We start from the raw sequence: 23337 nt of genomic DNA, 5'->3' as shown, positions 1-23337 counted from the left end.
TGGAGTTTTTTTTTTTTTTTTTTTTTTTTTTTTTTTTTTTTTTTTTTGTTAATTGGAATTTTTCAAAGTGATCTGAAACAGCTATGTAACTATCAACCATTGGTATTAATAGCTGATAAATTTAATAAATATTTTTTGTTGTTGTCAAATAAGCATTGTGATTTAAAAATATACAATTTCTAGGCAGGGTAAAATCTGGTTGACATGTACTTTAGCATATAACAATACCAAATGGATCCTTGAAAAATTTGATTTTAGGTCCTTGAAAAGTCCTTGAATTTTTTTATTAAAAATTGAGTGGGAACCCTGTAAGATGTACTCTTGCTTGTTACCATAGTAGCAAACAGCCTCAAACTTTTAGTGTAGAGGAGTTCTTTAAAGCTTCACTATTATATTTTTAAAAAAATGAAAAATGTGTGTAATTCATGTGTAATAATTAGATTTTCCTTTAGGAAAATTAGAAACTTGCTATAATCTAAATTAACTAAGTATGCAATACTTCCTTTGAGTGTTTATTTATTTGAATATATTATGCAAACATACCCTGTCTTATGTTTTTAAAAACATATTTAATTCAATATAAGAGCAATATAGATTAATTAAATTTCCAATTGACATAAGAACTGAGTTCAATGCAGTCTTTAAATTCCAAAAGGATTTTTCTGTGATCCTTCTCAGAAAAAGATTGTGCACCTCAAAAGTGGTTTCAAAATTTTTAATAAATTGACTTTTCTAGTGTTCAGTTGTATTTCTACTGTATTTGAAAATATTGCCAAACTTTAATGAGTTGAAATTTATAATTTTGGATGTTTTGCAGAATATTGGAATTGACAAAGGTGATATACCAGATTTGACCAAGGTATGTTTTGAAAAGCTATTTAATTTGTATTTTTCTAATGTTTTTAATTTTTGGTTTTAATTGGGCCATTCATTTGAACTTCTGTGCTTAGAAATAATTGAGTTTATAAATTCTCTATTAATATTCATAAGTAAAATTCGTAGAAAATGGCCAAATTTACGAAAGCATGATGAGAATCCCATCGTTGACCTCCCATTTATATTTACTGTTTTAAAAATTTTCAGATTTACAAGAAAGCTTCTATTATAAGTAAAATGTTTTAAATTTGTGAATAAAATTTTAATTTTTTCATTATAATTTAGATTAGGATTCATATGCCTCAGGGAGGACATAGAAAATTAAGGGCATTTCAAATCTGCTTTAAAAAAAAATGGAGGCTTACTTAAGAAAAAAAGTAAAATATTTGCAAAAAAACTTAGAAAAAGAGGTTAAGAATTCTGAAAAAGAAAGAAAAATTTCAGGTTTTATTTATTTCTTAAAGATTTTTTTAAAATAGAATAACAACTTTTTAAACACCCTTGTTACAAAATTATTAATTTTCTATCTTAACATTGTTGAAATTTTTAGAAAATTTGTTTAAAGTGATCTTTGACTATTTTTCAATCATGCAATTGTTTTTCACTGTTTGCAGGTAGTTAATGATAGTCTTTTGATATTCTTTAAATTGAGAACTACAATTTTGATTTGTATTAACATTAATACATTGTATCACATTGTAAAATGCAACCACATAGTACATAGAAAGTATAGCGATTTTATGTTGAAATTAATGCATATGACTTAATTTTTTGTTTTTAAGAATTTTTGTGTGTTAATGTTATATTTCAGTATCTGAGTTAAATAAAACTGTGTGCATAATTTTTTTTTAATTGCTCCTGTGTATAATACGGGAAAACTAGATGCATTTTTCCACAAATTAAATATAAACCATGTAGATACTTTATTGAAAATGGTTTTAAAAATTGTATTGCATTTTTTTATTTTTATGGTAAGCAATATGCAAATGATTTTTTTTTTCATTAGATAACACATGGGCCACTAGTAGGCCATTGAAATCATTAAAGCAACACATTTGGCCCTTAGGCTGATTGTTTTATATCCATGTCATAATTTTTTTTTTGGTGCTTGTCACATATTGAATGCTTTTTTTTTCCTTCTTAATTTCACAATTTTTTCTTTTTACCATCAGATGCCTATGTGTAGTGATGTGTATAATTTTTGTTTGAAGCTTGGGTATTTTAAGATAAATCTCTTTTGTAATTAAGAAAAATAAATTTTTAGGTCATGCTTAAATTGCCTGCTATATTTTAGTGAGTTAATTGCAAAATGATGGATTGGTTTAAGTGAAATTACTTTAGCTACCCTGTCTTTTCATTATAAACATTCATAAACAAGCATGTGTTTTGTTTCTGAATTGCATGAAATTTTTTTTAATTTTTGTTTCTTTTTGTTATGGCACTTTTTACCCTCCCATTAGTTGGCACAACGCTTTGGAAATCTCCCTATCTTTAGTTCTACACATGTGAGTTACTTTCTTGGGTTATTTTATTTTTTTTAAAGATCTTTTTCTTTCAGAATTTAATATACTCTTAAATGTTATTTTAACGTATCTACCAAAATATATTTCAAATCTATCTACTAACATATCTTATTCATACTAAAAATTAATTATTAATCTCTTTTCTGAAATCTAACCTAAGTGTATCAAAAATTTCTATCCATTAAAAGTAGCACTGCAATTTGTTATTTTTCTATGCTTTATCATCTTGTTTGTTATATGAAAGCATTTAGTTAAGGGTTTAAATCTTGTGTTCATTTATTAAGAATAAAGTGTATGAAAAATGAATTGTAAAAATAGTGGATTTTCGATCGCCACAAATTTTATCGATTCAGGAATTGAAATTAACCTGTATCTTCCTGTGATCTGCACTCTTATGCATGAGATTTCTAAAAGAGTGAACTTCTTCAATAGGGTTGTCACTCCACAAGGAAAATCTAAAAAATACAGGGAATTTAAAACTCACCTAAAATAACATTAAATTGCTGGGAATTTTGATTCTTTCATTTACGAACTGAGAAAATTCAGAGAATTTTGTTATTTTTGCCTTTTAAAAAATGGTGACCACTCAGTTTAGTATAGCATTATTTAAGTATGTTCTGATGTGTTTTTTCAGCAATTAAAACTAATAAATATGTTTAGTCCAATATAGCTCAGTGCAATGATTGTGTTTTTCCTCTTAATAGATTGTGTATAATATGTACAGGAAAAACACAGGGAATTTTTTCCAAATTTGAGTGACAACCCTGTTTTAATGTTACAATCAATTATTGAGCATGTATGTATGAAGGTTGCCTAAATACAACAGTAGCCACACTATCTCCATTTAAAAGCTCTGCTGTTGGTGGTTCAACTTTCAAATTCCTATCAAATTGACTACCTCAATTTTCACTTTATTTCTCATGCCTGTGATGTTCCTGAACTGAAAGTGAAAAAGATTTAAACAATCAATTTCTGATGCCTGGGATATTGATTATTTCTCAATCCATACACCAGATGGCAGTACCAGTGTAATTGTAATGTGTTGAGAGAGAGAGAGTTTATTTAAAACTAAATGTCAGTACTCATAATGATATTTGCAATAAACCCAAAAATACATGTATTATACATACAATTAGTTTTATGATTTTTTTAATACAAAAATAAAAAAAGAAAAAAAATAGGCAATTTTATAAGTTTTCATTTAAATTGTGAAAACCTAGTGGATTTTATTGACACGTTTTACGAAAAATTCCTGCACTTATTTTTAAAGTATCCTAAAAATTTAATCTTTCTGGTGCAGTGAGGCTACTTACTCCAAAAATATTATCAACTGGTAGATATGTAAAACTTTTTACTATTCAATGAGCACAGATTTCTGGAAAGTGTTTAATTTTCTATTTAATTGCAAAAAAGAAAAAATAATCTTTGTTTTTTTATAACATTGCAGACTTGTTTAACTCATGAAAGATATATTTGTTCTTTACCCATTTTAATTAATAATTTAAAACATTTTAAATTGAAAGGCTCCAAGCAGTTTACTTGAAGCTCTGGAACAACATCTGGCTACTCTGGAAGGAAGAAAAGGTTCCACATCTGCTGCGTCTGCTGCTGCAAGGTATTTAATTTAGATTCTTTATTATTGTGGGTTTCATTTTCATTTGTTCTATTTCTTTAAAATTGAATTTCTGTTATTTCTATTCTTATTCAGTTAATTCTATTATGTTAAGTCTATTTTTTAACAGTTTACTTGCCAATGTTCCAAAAATAGGACAGGCTTTGAGTTCAAAATTGTTTTTCTGGTAAATCTATTTTGCTAATTCTATTTTGCTAATTCTATTCTGTTAGTTCTATTTACGTTGACATGTTAATGTTCCAAAAAATAGGACATGGACTTAGAATTCAAAATTGCTTTTCTGTATATTCTATTTTTTAACAGTTTACGTGCCAATGCTTCAAAAATAGGACACAGGCTTTGAATTTAAAATTGCTTTTCTGTTAATTCAATTCTGTTTATTCTATTTTGTGAGTTCTACTTTTTAACAGTTTATGTGCCAATGTTTCAAAAATAAAACATGGGCCTTGAAATTTTCTTACAAGTGATTCTTCCTTAATTTTCATTTATTTATTTATTTTTTTGGTTTATCAGATTTGCATTGATTTTAATATTTGAAAACAGAGCTGGAATCGCTAATATCGCCATTCATATTCTCTCTATTTTAATATCAAACATCGATTTTCGTATTTACCTGATTCGAAAGTTACTTGTTGTGAATCATATTCGTGCTCAAATCTCTGTTTTAAAAGATATTAAGTAATTCTGGTGAGTTAGAAGTGTAAATTTGTTTTTATTATTTAGAAATGTAGTGTTGAAAAGTGTGACATGGCTGCTAGATTTCTGATTAAACCTCTTTTTACTTGTTTATTACTGTTTGCTTTTGCTACTCCATCATACACTAGTGTTACCATATTTTCCTAGCAGCGAGATTAAGTTCATTTTACAAATTATCACTTAGGTTTAAATTTTGAAGTTGGTATTTTGTTAACAAAGTAAGAAGTTTTTCATAATTAGTCTTTTTTCAAATTTTATCATTCTTGCGTCTTGAAATGACAGGTTTTCGAATGACAATTAAATGACGACTTTTTTTAAACATTAGTAATAAATCTGGTAAATATACACACATATGCAAGAAATACTACTTGAGTTTCAAAACACAATGATCACTGTCTGAGCCAAATGGCTTCAAGACTCACCAAAAACAGTAACCCGGAAGTATAGGCATTCAAGAGCTTGCCTCTCTTCCTAGTGTAGAAAACACCTTCCATGCTGAACTGTAAAATCTGTTGTCAATGTTAATTAATGGATGTGACAATAATTGATGTAGTTATAATGTAAACTATTATTTGCACTGTTAAAATTATATTTCTTTTTAAGATACATCGTTTAGTTATTAATTTGTATCAGTTCAACCATTTTCTTTTAATTTTCTACCCTCTCTGCTACCTCTCTGCTTTGTTTCATAGAGGTTGCTCATCCTGTCTTAGTTGCAGCATGTTTATTTCAAGTCCAGTCATTTCTTTTGTTTGTATGTTTTATTTATTTGCATGATCTTTGATTTGCATGATGCATTTAATTTATTTGCATGATTTTTAATTTTGTTTTCATTTTTATTTGCTTGGTTATTTTTTCTGTTTGTCTGCCTGCGATTACCAAATATAAGAGCGACCACGTTTCAAAATGCTGTTAATGCTTTGTCCAATACGAGCATTGCCTTCTGTAGTGCCGGTGAGAACTCTCCCCAGCAAGAAATGAATGGAGTCAAGGTTGATGAATCTGCCCGGAAGGCTGTCGAGGAGGAAGCCGAAGTTATGAATCAGCTGAAGGTGAGTATGGCACTTTTTAATGCCATCGTTGACGTTTAAGCGTGAAATTTATTTTTTGAAATTTCTAACAGAATTAAAGTTAATCAGTGACATTTCGAAATCAGGGCCCGACTCAGTCTAATTGGGGCTAGGGGCAAAAACTTCTTTGGGGGCCCCACGGATTCACTACTTCAGTAATGAAGATATTTAATATGGTGGAATTTAAATGTATTTAATTTTGAGGTATTTAAAATTTTCACCTCATTATAGATAACAAGAAAATTGACTAGAATCTAAAATAGCTATAAAGTCGCACCCTCTCCAGTGATCAAACAAAATATCGTACTGTTCACTTTATTAATTTTCTGATAATTCTATGTCCGAATGCAGTTTTCTGATTAACTTTGTCATCTAGAAGCGAAAAAATCATCCTTGCTGACAGTAGGGCTAAATTTACGCAATTACGATGGCTCAATTAAGCCAATCGGACACCTGTATTTTTGTAAACGTATCGCATTTTGCAATATGTAAAAATACAAGCATTTGATTGGCCAAATTTGTTCAGTGTTATTGCGAAAATTTAGCTGAATTCAGCCTTAGAAAGCCATTGATTTGCGAAATATGGATTGTGTTCATACAATAGATTAATGAAGAAGCTAACTTAAAACTGACGGATTTTACACTGTACTGATAATTTGTTTAAAAAAGTTCATTAAGGAATGTAACGTAAAATAAACTTTCTATTGGATTTGAGGGCCTGGGGACAGCTGTATACCCTTGCCCCTAGTCAAGCTATGGTCGAAAATGAGACAAATGGTCCTATGTGTTATAATTTTTGCAAAACACTAGGATGGATTACATTTTTATTTAACAGGGTGGCCACTCCACAGGGAGAACTTGAAAATACAGGACATTTAAAAATCGCCTAAAATAACAGGGCGAATGAAGGGAATTTTGAGTTTTTCTTTACAAATTGGGAAAAAAACAATGAAAAGTTAGAGTTCAAGTTTTCGATCGTAACTGTCACGGTTACAATTAAGTTGAGTTGTTCCAAAAGAGCCACTAATTACCTAAAGTAGATTAATATTTGGTCTTATAATTTAATAATGTAAAACCAGAGTAAAATAATATAAAAAAATTTAACATAATTGAGTAGATTTTTTTAATGAAAACATTTAAAAGGAAATAAAGCTTTTCTGTTGGTGTACTTTTCAAACACTATTAATATTCATATTTTATTCCTCAACCCTGAAATTTTCCCTAAACTGCTCTTATCTATTTAATGTGTTTATTGAAGCGAAAAACAGCAAAGAGAAGAAAAAAAATTTATTAGAAAAAAAAACTGCATTTTCTTAAATGTTTTGGTGAACGCAGCTTAAAAAATAGAAATTTTAGGGTTGCCACTCTACAGGGATAATCTCGAAAATACAGGGAACTTAAAAATCAGCTAAATTACATTGGAAATTCAGGGTACTCTGGTTTTTATTTTCTTAACAAACTAGGAAAATATACAGGGAATTTTGTTTCTTATTTTCGTCTTTTTATAAAAAGTGACCACTCAAAGCGTAATCTATGGGATATTTAACCATGATATTTCAGCTATTTCATTTACTCTAGCATTATTTAAGTACGTTCAGCTGTTTTTCCAGCATTTAAAACTAGTATAGTTAGTCCAATATAGCTCACCCCAGAGCACAGTAATTGCTGTGTTCCTCTTAATGCATTGAGTATAATATATACAAGGAATTTTTTTTCCAGATTTGAGTGGCAACCCTGAGTGACATATATCGGATTTATCCTTAAAATTTTATTTCTGTAAATAAAATGCTCTCTATAAACTTGAATGTTTCTGAAGTGCAGTTTATGGGTGTTGTAGTTGAAGAATGCTTTTTACTAATTTAATTGAATAAATTAATTGCTTTTCTGCTTTAGTTTGACAATGACTCTCCTCTTCTTTGGGAACAACCTGCGTGGGAGGATTCGGTCAGTATGCTCTTCTTCAACCTTTCTTGCTTTACTTTTTCTCTTTCACAAAGAAAAGAAAGATTTCAAAACCAGTTTACTTTATAATTTAATAGATAATATTGATTCTTTTAAGCGACACTAAAGGAATCATTGCCTTCAAATTATATAAGTGTATATAATATGGTAAACTTAATTTTTTAAAAAGTCTGTTTAACCCTGATTCTATGTGCAATGTTCAGTGTGCAAAAAAGAATGGTCCACCATCAATAATTTTTGATCTAATGATCTGATCTTCACGTTCTAGAACTCAGTAGTGACCTCAAATATGTTAATTAGAAAATAAAACTTTTTTCAGTTTCGATTTCTAAGTAATTATTCAACCCTTTTTACACAATGTTTTTATTTTGCCTTTTGTAAAAAATTTCATTGCTTACCATTCAAAAACTTTCCAAAAATAATGAAATATTACCTGGTCCAATTTTTTTTCTAATTAAAGCCAGTTAAAATGTATGACCTGACATGTGAGTTTGCAACAATAACTGTTCGCATTCTTATTTTTAACCTTAACAGTTTTTCTGTTATGAAAACTTTCTGCCTGATTTCGGACACCCTGTAATAAGTTTCTGCTACAATTTTGCTTCAGACCTGTGCAAATTTCTGCTACAATTTATCTTTGAAAATTTGAAATCAATTTTTTTTTTTAAAATTTGGATAAAATCTTATTTTTTGCATAATTACGAAAAACAATTACAAAGGAAAAAAAGATATTCCTATATTACAAAATTTTTAACAATCATATTTTTGAAAAACCTCTCAAAATCTGTACGCTTAATTTAAAAGACACGTAAGAAGCCTTTTATATTCTGAACGCAAACTTAGATATTAATGTTCTGAATTTTTTAATTATAGAATTCAGAACACTTCAACCACAATTTTGAAATCTTTTTTTTGTATTTATTATTATATTTGCATGCATCATAACAATATTTAAATTTCATGCCTAAGTTTCATTGGTTTTGTGGGAACTTTTATTAACAGCACGTACTGTTTGGTATTACTAATAGTTTCTTTGTCATAACATCTAATGGGATTACAAGTTGTAAATAAGCACACAATTCATGCAGTGATGGAAGTACAGTATCTGCTGAACATCTTATTGTAAACCCTATATAACCAAGTAAGGAAAAGTACAGGTGTAAAATTGATCTGAACAAATTGCTTTGTTTTAATTACACAACTCCTTAACTCACTGGCAGTTTAGCAAGTGGGCAAAATTAAAAGAATAATTCTCCCCAATTCACTATTTCCCTATCTCAAAACATGGAAAAACCGGTTCTGCTATATGGAAAAAACTGCTTTTTATGCTCAGAACCGCCAATGGGTTTAATGATAAAATTTAGATGAAGATTTTTTCTGAAATAAGAGGAATGAATAAATCATTTCTATTTGTTTAAAAAAATAAGATTTAAAATTTATTGTTTAAATTTTAGAGAAAAGCTACATAAAATTTCATGAATGCTTGTTGTGAAAACACCAAAGCGAAGAAAGAGGTGCTTAAATGAATTTTTAGTTTTTAAGTTTGTTCAATCAATAGTTAAGGTAAAATTTTTCAGTTTTGCCTCTGGAGAGAAGCAAAATTATTGAATTAGAAATAGTTCATTACATCATATCAAAATATAATTATTATATCCAAATCTAACGACATTCTCAGATAAATAAAAAGTATTGTTGGTGTATTCTTGGTAAGTTTAGTGGCTCCACCTATCAAGCTAAAAATTGGAACTAGAAAAACCCCATGATAAATTTATCTCTGATCGCGGGTGATTGATACTCTGAGAAGTATCCCAGAATTCCGTTCCTTTTTTTTTTTTTTTTTTNTTACTTTTTTTTTTTTTTTTTGTATTATCCATCCGCATGGGTGCCACTCTTCAGTTCTTCGGTTCTCATACTGGGAACATCGGGGAATTCCATGTTTCTCAAGACAATTGGTTCTCGGACTGATTAAAAGCTTCTAATCCGAAGAAATTTTAATGAGATTCCACCATCTAAAATTAAAATTTTGAAACTTTTGATCATTTCAGTTATAGAGAATTTACATGCATGTTATTCTTCCTCCAATGAGCAGAGATCCAATTTGATTCTTCTGCTTTGGCGAACTTTTGTCATTTTGAATATTTGGAACTGTGCCTTTAACCGCTAATATTGCAAATCTTATTTACGCGGTTTAAATGTCAAACATAGACTTGTATTTACCTAATTTAAAAGCTTTTACCTAATTTTTTAAATATGTGATTCGTATTTACGTGATTTAAAAATCTTTCATAGCGATTTGTACTCCTACAATTTAAAAATTCCATTACACGATTTGTATTTACACATTTTTAAATCTATTGTGCGATTCGTATTCACGGGAATTTAAAATCCAGTGTCATAATTCGTATTCATTAGTTTTCAAAGTCCGATATTGCAATTTGTATTCATGCGTTTAATATCAAACGTCGATTTTTGTATTTTTCTGTGATTTAAAAGCTACGCATAACGATTAGTATTATCATTGCTTTTAAAATCCAATATCACTATTCATATTCAAGCGATTTTAAAATCCAATATCACAATTCGTATTCATGCAGTTTTAAAATTCGTGTTTCTAAAAATCCATGATCTAGATTCTTGTAAGAACTAAGTTCTTTCCTAAATTAATTACTATAAAAGTTTGATATTCTTTATTGGTAAGTAATTTAATTATAAATCTTATTTTAGAAAATTATGTTAAATACAAAACATGTGTGGTATATTAATTGATATAGATTTTTTGTACTTAAAATTTTCAGGCTTCTTCACTTGTCGTCACGATCATTCATATGATATTCCCACATATATTAATATAAATATAAGTTATTATTTTAGCACTTTTTTCTTGATGTTTTATTATACTTTGATTTTACTATTTGATAATGTTGCTTTGGAGTATCTGAAGTAAGTATTTCAAAGTGTTATTTTATTTGCTGATATTTTTATTTAAATGATCAATTATTTGGAATAATGGAGCTATAAAATTGTTTTCAACATTTTTATGTTTGTAGTGAATTCATAGTTTGAAACATTTCAGTTTATGTGTAAATTAAATATAAAAAGCACTTTAGATTTCAGCTATTTTTCCTCTTAAAATCTATTCATGAATTTTGCATTTTATTTCAACAATGTCTGGTTTTTTTGGTTTTTAACTTTGACAAAATATTGGTAATAAAGGTTTTTTTTTTACATTTAATAAAAATTAATATTCCTATTTTTTTAAAAACAAAATCTTTATAACAATATTCAAAAGAAAAAAAAGAGTGAGTGTTGAATGGGTTAGACTATTTTTTGAACAAACATTTTTAATTACAAATAAAAATTTAACATAATGTTTAATAATTTAAAATCACGTTAATCATTAACAGTTACTAATTACTCATTTTTTCACTTTAATTTGTAACTGTTACCAAAATTTATCATTGACAAATTCGTACCATTTTTTTCCTGTAGTTTAGCATTTCAGCTTGAGTCTTTTTTTTTTTAAATTTCAATAACAGTTTATTTTAAATTATTTAGTTTTATTGTAACATGGTTCAAAATATAACTATAAACAAAATTAAAGCTTGGTTTTACATAACCTTAAAAATATTAATCCGCTGTCGTCGTATGCTGATGCTGGCATGATCACGATCTTACGTATAACCTGGCATAATTAATAAAAAATAATTAAGTATTTCATAACTCTCAATAAACAATGTTTTTGATTTGAGTTATAAGCTAACCAACACCACTGGTGTTGTCTTTAAAATATTTTACAAAACTGAATCAACTATGGCATATTTTAAAACAATGGCTTCCGCTAAAATTCTGAGAAATTTCAATTTCGTAAATGCCTTTAAATTTAAAAATTGATATAAAATCAAAAATTGGGTTTTGTGAAAAATTTACAATTGTACTCATTCGGCTTCATGTTGAATTTTGTATTCTTAGTCGACCATTCACCCACAATCCAGCCTACAGACACACACTCTTTATTTTATTATATGAATAGATTTTCTTTCCAGTATTTTAAATTTCATGGCATAATCTAGGTTTGTCTGAACTTATTTTTTCTTTGTTTTAAATTTTAAATGAGTAATAAAGGAGAAACAGAATTTGCAACGAAGATTTTCTTCCCTGGCATGACATCCTCTTAATGCGATTTACCATTTGTAATAAGTTCTTTTGTTGCGTCAAAAATTAAAAAAAAAGCAATTTAGATATTTTTGTTTTATTCTTACATAAATTTTGTATGTAGGAACGACGTTTAAAAGAAATGAGTGCCTCAACTGACTTAAAATCTCCGACGTCTGCTGCAGCAGCCAAGACAAATCCATTTTTGTCCTCTCCCTCTGAACCTCCTGTGGGTGGTACAACTCCTGTGGCCAATCAAAAAATCTTAGACTTATTTAATACTTCCTCTACTGACACAATGCATGTCAATGATTCTCCTGCAATGCCAAGTGACGACCTCCTTGGTTTGAATAATATGAGCGGAAACCCTTTCGCTGACAGCCTCTTTGGTGGAGGAGGGGGAGGAAGCAGTGGGGGTGGTCAACTGACACCACAGTCTCAACCTCAAGACACCAATTTTGCAACTTTCACAAATGGTAAGTTTCATGACATCTATTTTTTACTAAATTTTTTATGTATGTATACCTGTCAAATCTCTTGTTTTTTAAAGAAGACTTTTGTATTGTATGACTATCTCCTGTTTACCCAGATATTCTCAAATTTCTCCTCAATTGTGGAAGAAATGAAAAGAAAAAAAAAATTTGCTGATAAAATATTCGTTGTGGGCAAAAATACTTCTTATTCCTCAACAGATAGTCCAGTACTGCAGTATGTTTAGTATTTAAAGTATAAGTAATTATAAATATTGGTTAAAAAGAGGTCTTCTTTAGATTAAAACAGGGCTACGCGTCAGGGAAAACCTGAAAAAGTCAGGTAATTTTTTTTGTAAAATTTAGTGGGAACCCTGTTAAATTTTATATACATATTTTTTACTTCGCTAAATGTGATTATGCATGATGTATCAAAGCATTACTTGTAGCCTTAAAAATGTCACTCCTAAAATCTCTATTTTATTTCTCCAATGTTAACAGATATGTGTATGCAAGTGAGGAATATTGCAATTAGTATTTCAGATACTTCCTCATCAGTTAAAGCACTTAAATGTTACTGGAAATTCAAACCTGGCGGAAAGAGTTTTAGGGGTTTCTTGGCTGTTTTAAAAAAGTTATTTCCAATCAAAAATTTTACTACTTTCTAACAAGCTAGGGTGTTTAAACTTCAATTTACGCTCTGTCTTATGAAAGTTTGAGTTACATTGTTACCAAATGCTGCAAATTAGTTGGAACCTAAAAAACTACCAAGTCTCATAATTGTCTTGTTATGCTAGATTTTCCTGTATTAAAAAAAATTTGTTTTGTAAAAAAAAAAAAATTCCAAAATTTTAGCTTTCCTCCCTGATATTTCTAGTTTTGTACGTGTATTCAGAACATCCCCTTATCTACTATCAATTTTAAAATCTATTTGTGGAATTGAAAAATTCAGATTTTTGGTCAAACCTTTTTTATTTTAACTAATGCATAAAATCAAAAAAAAAAAGAAAAAATTTGTCAGAACTTAAGGAATGCTTATTCCTTTATATACATTGTCCAGGCATATTGCCTAGCCTGCATTGTTTCAAACTTTTTTTATAAGTGAGTCATTTTATGAAAAACTCTATCAAAACTTGTTGGAGATGAATTCAGGTGTCATACGCTAATTTGCAGCAATTGCTGTAAGGAATATTGTGGGATGGGGGCTCTTTTGTGGTTTCACATTTATTAGTTCTTTTCTAATTGTGAATAGTTCAATTATTAAATGATCATTTTTAAAATCATTCCGTTGATATGAAGAATCAGATGAAATGGTAACTAACAAACATCTGATTTTAAAAATGAGATTCCTATCAAGAATACAGTAATTATAGAATTTTTAAACAGTAAATTTAACAGGGTGGCAACCTACCTGGAATTATCACGATATATATTTACTCTAGAAAAACCTGAAAAATCAGTAAAATTTTGATAAAAATCAGGGAATGTTTAAGAAAAACAGGAATTTTTTTTTTTTAATTTTCTCAGTTTCTTTTAATTTTTCATTTGTCTTAAACATTGAAAAGGAGTTTTTAAGAGATTTCTAATTATTGTTGAAGGGGGCATATACCCTCTGCTCACAACTTCCATGAGCAAAACAATTTGTAATTTTTTTTTTTTTAGCAGCGGCACTTGATACATGCATAGTTTGCTGGAGTGTGCAAACACTTAGTGCAGGCATACTAGGAGAATTAACATTGACCATTAATTGACATCTAATAAAATGTAACATTAAAAGATTATAAACACTTAAAACGTTAGAGCATTAAAAACATAGAAAAAGTATACAAAAATATCATCAATAATCATAAATTGATTTTCATTGGTCATAAATTGATATCAAAACATAATCAATAAATTGATTTTTGGCATGAATTTCTGAATAAAATGCAAACAAAAAGGGAAAGGGATATTGCCGCTTTCTTTAAAAGTTAAGTGGCTTCGAAAATCAATTCAAGGTCATTTCCCCCATCAACTGTGGTCATTTCCCCCATCAACTGTGTTTAACAAGTTTGAAATGTTCCAAAATATTTTGGGAAATAGGAAAAGTGGATGTTAAAAAAAAGTTCGTTAAATAGAAAATTCATATCGATATTTGGAAGTTATTTTACAAAGAAATTTCCAAAAGGTTCTTGGTTCTTCGAAAAATATGCAAAATGAAAGTTTATTAAATAGAAGTCAAACTGTATATTATGTGGGAGGGTACCCAACCCACTGCAATAAAATATTCTTTTTTAGCTGCAGAAGTGACCCTATATTCTCTTAATTCTATGAGAAGCAAATTTTATATATTTTAGTTTGTACTTATTAAAAGTATTTATCTCAAAATAAGTACTGATTTTTTGTTAAGGAAATGTTATCTTGATTTTTTTCTTTAGCTCACTGTGAGATTCAAAATAAGTATTTCTTTTTTTTAAAAAAGAAAAAAAAGAAAGAAACAAGTTTGATTGCTTAGATTTCAAAATATAAAATTTTTTCACTGTCTCTATTTTAAGGTGTGTTTTAATTTTTTTTTAAATATGACAAAAAAAAAGCTTTTGCCCACTTTTAGTTGACTCAAAAAGGCGTTTTAAAATGTATCTTTATTTTGTTTTAGGATTTGGATCTGCTGATGCTTTTGCGTCCGATGCCAATTTTGCTGCTGCATTTGGAGATAGCCCGAGTACTGGTAATTCATATTTTAATAAAAATCCGATCATTAAAATTGTCCTTCACCAAACTTCAGGGTAATAAAAAAAAATAACAGAACTTTTACAGTTGAACCTCGATTTAACGTACTTTGATTTAAAAAGTTCTCTGATTTGACGAATATTTTTTCTGTCCTGACAAAAAGAGTGCTAAAATGCTATCATTTAACACATTTTTAGCTTTGATTTAACGAAGGACTGGTCCTGGCAAAAAATTTGCCCATCCTAAGTAAAACTTTGAATTTTTCACATTTTAAAATTTTGAATATTTCACACCCTAATCCAAGTGTGTAATTATATGTATGTATTAAATTTTAAAAGCAAGTAGTATTAAAGAATTAAGATAATTTTAAAGTTGATTTCCTAACGTATAACTTGTAATTTTTAAGCTCGTAGTAAACAATAACTTTTTTCCATATCATTAGTGTTTTTTATACCTTACTCTTCACAAAAATTTATATTTGATTTAACGAATTTCTTTGATTTAACTAACGAATTTGTCGGTTCCAATCAATTTGTAAAATCAAGGTCAAACTGTACTAAATCATTCTTAATACAACCAGCCAAAATGTCCATATAGTCTGAGGTGTTTTTTTTTAATTTTTAAATTGTGCTTTTTAAGATTTCTATCTTTAAAAATCGTTAAAACATATGTTTTGTTAAGCAATTTTGCATTAGCAGAATTGCTGAATAAGCTTTTTTAAGGTTAATGCTATTTTAAGGTATATACTTTCTTAAACCAATTAACCAATTTTTGGCCAACCATAGAAATATTAAAAAGTGTATTATTTTCATTGAAATATACTAAAATTATATTCATTAAGACATAAAATAAGTTTTGTACATTACAAATAATACTTGAGTAAATAAAATGGTGCATATACACACTATTAACCAAATCAATGAATAAATCATTTAGTTAAACATTAACAGGGTTCGTACAGACTCCTTAGAAACTCCTTGGAAATAAAAAGGTCTCCAAGGAGTACTTGGAACTACTTAGATTTCCAAATTAGTTCTTAGAAACTCCTTAGATTATTGTGTTGCATAGATGAACTTACTAAGTCTGCTGATGAATTTGCTGCCCGTGCAGGGAAACGAAACAATATAACTTAGCTGTCAAAGTTTAATGGTTTAAGAAAAACTTAAAAAGAAAAAAAAATTTAATTGGAAGAGTTGAAGAAAAAAGTAACAGCAAATAATTTTACATATTACAAGCAAACTTAATTAATGATTTACTGTTTCTTTTTCTTTGTATAAATGCCTTAGATTTTATGTATTCAAATTTTAAAATGTAAGATAGGTGTGTTTTTATGTTAATCTTTAGCATCTGTACTATGTGCTTTAACAACATTTATTGAAATATTTGAACCTGGAAAATGAATTTATGTGTGAAAGTGATAACTTTCACACATAACTTATAACTTTCATACATAACTTATAACTTTCATATTCTTGATGAAGTTTGACAAAGTCAAAATTTATTTCAAAAAGGCTAGAAAATAATATCTTATGCAAAATATACATTTTTGCAAGTTCTTTATAGTAACTGATTTTTGATTTTAAAAAAAAAAAAAAAAACTCTCTGGTTATCTTTTACGCAAAGTTTTTAAATTTTGGACTCCTTGGATACTCCTTGGATTTCTTCTTCTGATCTCTGTATGAACCCTGCCACTAAGTTTTTTTTTATTTTCAGAACTCACAACTTTAATCCATCATAAAAACATATGATTAATCCAAAGGTTAAATAGTTACACATTTTGAATAAGTTTAATTTGTCAATAACAGTTTCAAGTTAAAGAAACTAACATACTTATGAAGGTTTTTGAGCAAAAAATGTTTACTACAATTGAATTACTAATATTTTATAAATATTTTCTAAACCCTTAAAGTTAACAAAAAAATAAAATTAGTAAAAATAATATGGCCGCAATGTTAATTAAAAAATAATAGTTGAAATGGTGCTTTTACGTGCCTTTGGCCAAAAAATGGGTTAAATAAAAGTTATTATTTAGACTAAAATTTTAAGCATATTAAAATGTTAAAAAATTGTGACCTATCTGTAACGCAAAATTTTTAGTGTTTCTTCTCTAGTTTGCAGTATGAGTTTGGCTAATATATATTCAATAAAAATATGATTAGGCACTATTTTCTGTTAATTGAAAATTTTTACGCATAAATACTTACGAGTTGTAAGCATGAGGTTTATTGATTTTGAATTTATACTGACAGCTCCCTACCTAAAAAGTAGTCTGGGCTATATTCTACCAATTGCAACTACTGAATGTTATTTTGGTATCTTGCTGATTTTTAGCTTAGCATTAGATTTTATTTTGAATCAAAGTGCATCATTTTGCATTTAAAGTGTCTGTCATCCAGTTTTGTTTTGTATACTTTTAGATTTTATAACTATTACAATACAGTGGAACCTCATTAACAGAAAACCGCTTAGCATGAAATATCGCTTCACATGAAATACATGTTTGGACACGTGAGTCAGCAATCAATTGTTTTATTTTGCATGTTTAACATTAAATTTCCAAATCTGTTTATCGCTTAACATGAAAGGAAACTGGACACAACAGATAAGCATGTGAATAAAGTGCTTATCAATCGTGCCAAACTAATAAAGTGCCAATCATTCATTTTGAGGAATGCTATTTCTATTAACCACCTTTGTTAGAAGTAGCAGATGGGCAAATAAAATAGTTAAATAAAGTTAATAAAATTTTAAGCTTATTTTAATTTGTTTGGTACGTAATAGTATTGTTAAGATTTATAAATGTAGTCATTAATATGTATTTATAGTGCGTAATAAATTGTTTGCATGATGTATCAGATAAGATGAAATCTGGTTATCATAAATAATGATGATAGTCCCGCCAATTTTATGTTAACGAGGTTCGACTGTTTGTACTGTGAATTTAAAGAGGCGAGCCTTAGTTGAAAAATTAAATATAAATAGAGAATTCTATATCGAAAATAAATAGTGAACTGTAGCAATTTTTAAATATCTAATATATAACACACAATTTTACTTTAACCCATTTTAGACCAAGTATGGAAGTTTTATAAAATGTATTTTCGTTGAAATATTCTTACATTAAGACACAAAAATTTCGTGTATGAAAAATCAGATCTTATTTAAGAAATAAAATGGTTTGTATAGGCAACCAATGAACTAACCATTTAGTTGAATGCTAGTTTTTATGAAATTTATTTCATTTTTTTTTATTTACTGACTTAAGACTGTAATCCATCATAAAAACATATGATAAATCTCAAAAGAAATAATTATACATTTTCAAAACATTTCATTTGTGGATAACCGTTTTTAGTTTAAAAATTTCGCAGCAGGAAATGTTTACTCCAATTGAATTACTAATTTATGGATTTCTCCAGAACCCTTGAGAATATCAGAAAAATTAAATTAGTGAAAAATATTCAAATTTATTGAAATGGTGCATCTTTGGCCCAGATTGGGTTAAATTAATGATGGCTTTTACTCACCAATTTAAAACATATATGAAAGAAATTATTTTTTAAAAAGTATTTTGCTATAATCAAATGATCTTTCACTTCTCTGCCTATCCAGTTTTATAATGCTAAATCTCCCAGCAATGTAGAGTAATGTTTTTAGGCAAAAAATGCCTTGTTTATTATTCAAATTTTTTAGTTTATAACATTTTGCTTTAAAATGCTACGATAGCTCTTGATATAAAACTTTTTATTTGCATAAATGACTGTAAGAGTCTATTTTCAATAATATGTACTTATAACTCTGAAATACAATTTTCTTTTATTTTTTTAAAAAATTGTTTTTATTTTATGAAGTGATAGAAAAGGCTTTTTTGCTTAAATGAAAGTAGTATGTAAATATTTGAAATGGTCTTGGGTTGACACATTGCTCTAGTATGAATTTGAGACAAACTCTTGATAGTTATGGATTTTTATATTTCATTTGCTAAAAAGGTTTCTTTGAAATACCATTGGCAAAAAAATTTATTTTGGATGCAAAACTTCAAAATATCTTTTCTTTCTTTCTGAGCTCTTTCTTTCAATTACCTCTTGTTGTTCAAAAGCAAATAATAAAGACAGTGTTACAATCTTTTTCAAATGCATTTAAAAAAAAAACTTTATTTTCATAAATATTCCTTAAATCAGTGTTTCCCAAAGTGTGGTATGCGCACCGCCAGGGGTATGGGAGCAGTTTATCGGAGGTACTAATTCTTATGCGAAATATCTTGCAACAAACGAAAATTTCAAAAAATTTTATTGAAGAACAAAGCTAGCCATGAAAATTTACGATGACTTGTTTTTCTATTGGCTATTTTTTGCAGGGTTAACAGTTATTAATAAATGGTGTCAACAGCCAGTTGTGATTTTTAAATTTTGTGCAATTTTTTGTAGTAAAAAATATTCATTTTTTTTATTAGTGGTACACAGCGTTACTAAAAATTTAGAAAGGGTACTCAAGTCATAAGTTTGGGAAACACTGTCCTAAATCACTGTATATATTAATTAATGTAAAAAAAATGTTTGAGTGGTTGTTACTGCACATTAGTTTAGATTATATTTATTTTGGTAACAATAATTTGCATTCATTTCACCCATTGACATGTAAAGCATTTAGTCCAATCTTTTAATGGCCACGGTAGTAGTCAGGTATATAGTATCAGTATTGCTAAATGATGAGGTAATGTCACTCCGCAATGAAGGAATCGGATTGATTTAACTTCAACATTTGGTTGTAAAAATAAAATTTGTACTATTGCTGAACATGAATTCTGATTTTGTTTACACTTTCTCCCAACCTTTCTAAATGTTAGCCAAAGTTAAATTAGAATTAATTATTTATTTATTTTAAGGAAAAGAAATCTATAGAACAAAATTAACTATTTTTTTTTTGTTATTGCTGTAAATTAAAATAGTGTATATTTAGAAAGGATAAACAAATTATTGATTTAATATAGTGGCCATCATCATGGAAATGTGCATCTTGATGTCAGATAGCTATAAATTCTGGTTAACAACACTAGACTGTGTTAATTAGTCAAAAATTAAGTTCAGTCATGAAATTTTTGTTAGAGTGGCATGGGATAAGTGTTTGTTTTTGGAGTACATACTGATACAATACTATTTCCAAACGATTTGTAGGGTTGTTCTTTTTGTTGGTGCTTTGATATACAGTTCAAACTAAAGTTTTTAGTTAGTCTAATGCTTAGGAGGGCAAATGTATATTTTAATTGAAATTACTTATTTGCTTATTTATTTGCTGCTTTTAACCTGCCTTATATTTTTTTCTTTACCTCACCAAGCTTACCCAGAACCGATTAGTGCTGATGTGTCACCAGGTGTGTATTAACTAATTGGTTGTAAATGTTATTTTGAAAGAAGTGTGTGCTTGGATTTTTAATATTTTGTTGTAGGAATATTTTGAATGTAATATTCATTGACTTTAAACAGGGTTGCCACTCCTCAGGGAAAACTTGGAAAATACGGGGAATTTAAAAATCACTTGAAATAACAGGTCAAATACAGGATTTCTTTTTTCTAAACTGGGAAAATACAGCAAATTTTGTTTCTCATTTTCAATACTAGAGTTTACCAGGGTGTGTAATGTTTTTAAAAAGTGCTTAGAGGCGCTTATTTTCGATTTACGTTTTTTAAAAGCCCTTGAAGGTAGGTGCTTTTTTTTATTCGGGGTTTGTGAAAAGTGCTTTTAAAAAGAGATTTTTTCTTTGCAGTGTCGATTGTAGTCATAAATTACAAAAGAATGCATTATTTTCATAATTTTCTCTGCAATCTTTATCAGAAACTGGTTATTTTATCATAATTATGTAAAGCTTTTAAATTTTATTGATTTATATTTATAAATTAAGAACTTTAAAACGATAAAAAAAATAGTTTTTATTACTGTACAGATCCTAATTAAGATATTTTTTTGGAAAGTGATTAAAAATATTTTTTCAGTGCTTAAAAGGTACTTATTTTTTGTTGAAAAGTGTGGCTATGCTCCCTGTTTACTCAAAGTGCAATCTATGGGATATTTAAGGATGATATTTCAGCTATATTAAACTAGTTCATTTATTATAGCATTATTTAAGTATGTTCAGCTGTTTTAAGTAAATTTTTTCAGCACTTATATTACTAGTATAGTTATCCCAATACAGCTCATACAAGTGTGCAGTGATTGTGTTTTTCCTCTTCCTATATTGTATGTATTGTGTAAAGAGAACACACGGGTTTTTTTTCCTCTCCTGACTTGAGTGGCAACCCTGTTAAATGTGCAGCTATTTAATACAATTGAGAACCGATTGTCCGGAATTTGTGAGTTCATTCTGGATTTGCGAGTTTTATGGGTCACCAAATTATATGAAACACAATTTTAAAATTATTTATAATCCTTTAATAATCAATCTCCTAACAGATAAGGACAAATATTAATTTCACTTGGCATACATTTGCTTTGAAACTATCTAAACAGTGATTCTCAACCATTGTGCACTTTTGTATACCCCCAAATTCTTAAAGTACGTCACCAAATTTTAGAAATCATACAGTCAAAATTATAATGCTTTTTTTTATTTTGAATAAAGTTTAAATTAAAGAAAAGTATATATGTGTGTACTTTTTATAATTTTTCCATGTTTTAACGGTGTCTTTGACGGCAATAGTCTTGTCTCTGACAATCTTAAAATTTGTAGGAAATTTAATGACTATTAAAATTTTTTATTAACAGAAGAGAGCAAGCTAAATATTAACTTACAAAAGGAAATAAAAGTTAACAATTAAAATAAGCTATGCAATTAATTGTTATAAAGGCAAATCAACAAATAGCGAAAAAAAAACAAAACAAATTAGTTATTAACAAAAAAAAACAAGTTAACAAGGAATCACAAAATAACAATGTAAAAGAAACTAACAATCAATAACTATAAAAAAAAATAAGCTAACAATTAATAACTAGAAAAAAAAGCAAAAACATTTTTATGACCAAATATAAATGAAATTATCAAAAAACATCAAGGTCAAATTTTTCATTTAAAGTATTCTTATTATTAACTTATCCCTTAATAAATGTACTGTTTTTGTTATTTTACACTCAAAATTATCATAAACTATTTTACACAGTGTATTATAGGTAAGTAAGCAGCTTTAGACTTCTTTTTTTTTTCTTTGTCTGCCGTTGAGTTTCGAAATCGTTAAAAATGTGCCCCAACAAAAAAAGAAAATCAAACAAAAAAAAAGGTTGAGAATCTCTGAACTAAAGGGATATATCTAATAGGAATCAAATGTGCCATTTAGCGTAACATGAATTGTTTCATGTAAAAGTCGTGCTAGTTTTATCGTTTCCAGATAAAAGGTCCTCTACTGTATTAAAAAAGGTGGTATGTGTGGATTGTAAAGACTGTGCACTTTTCTCTCCAGAAATCTCACCTCATGCAAGTCACTTTTTTTCCTTGTAATTTAGTTTTCTTAAGAGTAGTCACTTTTGCCAACTAAAAGTTTCTAATATAACTTTTTTGGGGGGGTAAAAAGATGAAAATCTTAATTGTATTTTAAACGATTGAAATAAATATTATTTGTTTGCTTATTTATTTGCTGCTTTTAACTTGGCTTATATTTTCTTTGCCTCACAAAGCTTACCCAGAACCGATAAGTGATAATGATAATGCTGATGTGTCACCAGGTGTGTATGTCTCTTGTAACTAATTGGTGTTGCTTGTAAATGTTTTTGTTGAATGAAGTGTGTGCGCATGAATATTGTTTTTTCCTGAGAAAGGGTGATCCTCACCTCTTATGTGTACAGTAGAGCCTCGATTGACCTTCCGACTGAATACTTTCAAAGTTTTCTATTAACGTGTGCAATTTATTACCTTTACCGTATTTCAATAATATGCAGTGAAAATTATTTTTTAAATTCATAAAGTAATCACTGCAGGGTGTGTAGCGTTTTTCAAAAGCGCTTAAAGGTGCTATTTTCGCTTTTTAAAAGCGCTTAAAGGTGCTATTTTCGCTTTTTAAAAGCACTTATAGGTGCTATTTTCGCTTTTTAAAAGCCCTTAAAGGTGCTTTTGTTTGTTGATGATTGCTTGGAAGATGTGAAATATAAATATCAGTACATCTTTCTTTTATATAAATCATTCTTTTATATTAAGCTGACAATCTAACAACAAACTCCGAAAAGCTTATTCAGAAAAAAATTTTAAAACTGGTTATTAAGAA

The 23337-nt window shown here is 28.2% G+C and overlaps 1 protein-coding gene across 20 annotated transcripts in view; it reads left to right on the top strand.

Moving 5' to 3' along the window:
* LOC107449585 (phosphatidylinositol-binding clathrin assembly protein) overlaps nt 1-23337 on the top strand; it is a 76473-nt gene that overhangs the window by 33742 nt on the left and 19394 nt on the right. Inside the window, exons 9-17 of one of the 20 annotated variants that reach the window (XM_071185428.1) lie at nt 818-859; nt 2337-2381; nt 3923-4014; nt 5678-5780; nt 7692-7742; nt 12037-12388; nt 15018-15089; nt 20427-20462; nt 22754-22801. In XM_071185428.1, the coding sequence (XP_071041529.1) occupies nt 818-859; nt 2337-2381; nt 3923-4014; nt 5678-5780; nt 7692-7742; nt 12037-12388; nt 15018-15089; nt 20427-20462; nt 22754-22801 (841 nt within the window). Of the gene's footprint in view, nt 1-817; nt 860-2336; nt 2382-3922; nt 4015-5617; nt 5781-7691; nt 7743-12036; nt 12389-15017; nt 15090-20426; nt 20463-22753; nt 22802-23337 lie in introns of all 20 variants that reach the window. The other 19 variants (XM_071185422.1, XM_016065142.3, XM_071185434.1 and 16 more) reach the window with 19 other exon arrangements.

The sequence above is a fragment of the Parasteatoda tepidariorum genome, chromosome 9 (assembly GCF_043381705.1).
Source record: "Parasteatoda tepidariorum isolate YZ-2023 chromosome 9, CAS_Ptep_4.0, whole genome shotgun sequence".
Lineage (NCBI taxonomy): Eukaryota > Metazoa > Arthropoda > Arachnida > Araneae > Theridiidae > Parasteatoda > Parasteatoda tepidariorum.
This window is presented reverse-complemented; position numbering and strand designations above follow the sequence as displayed.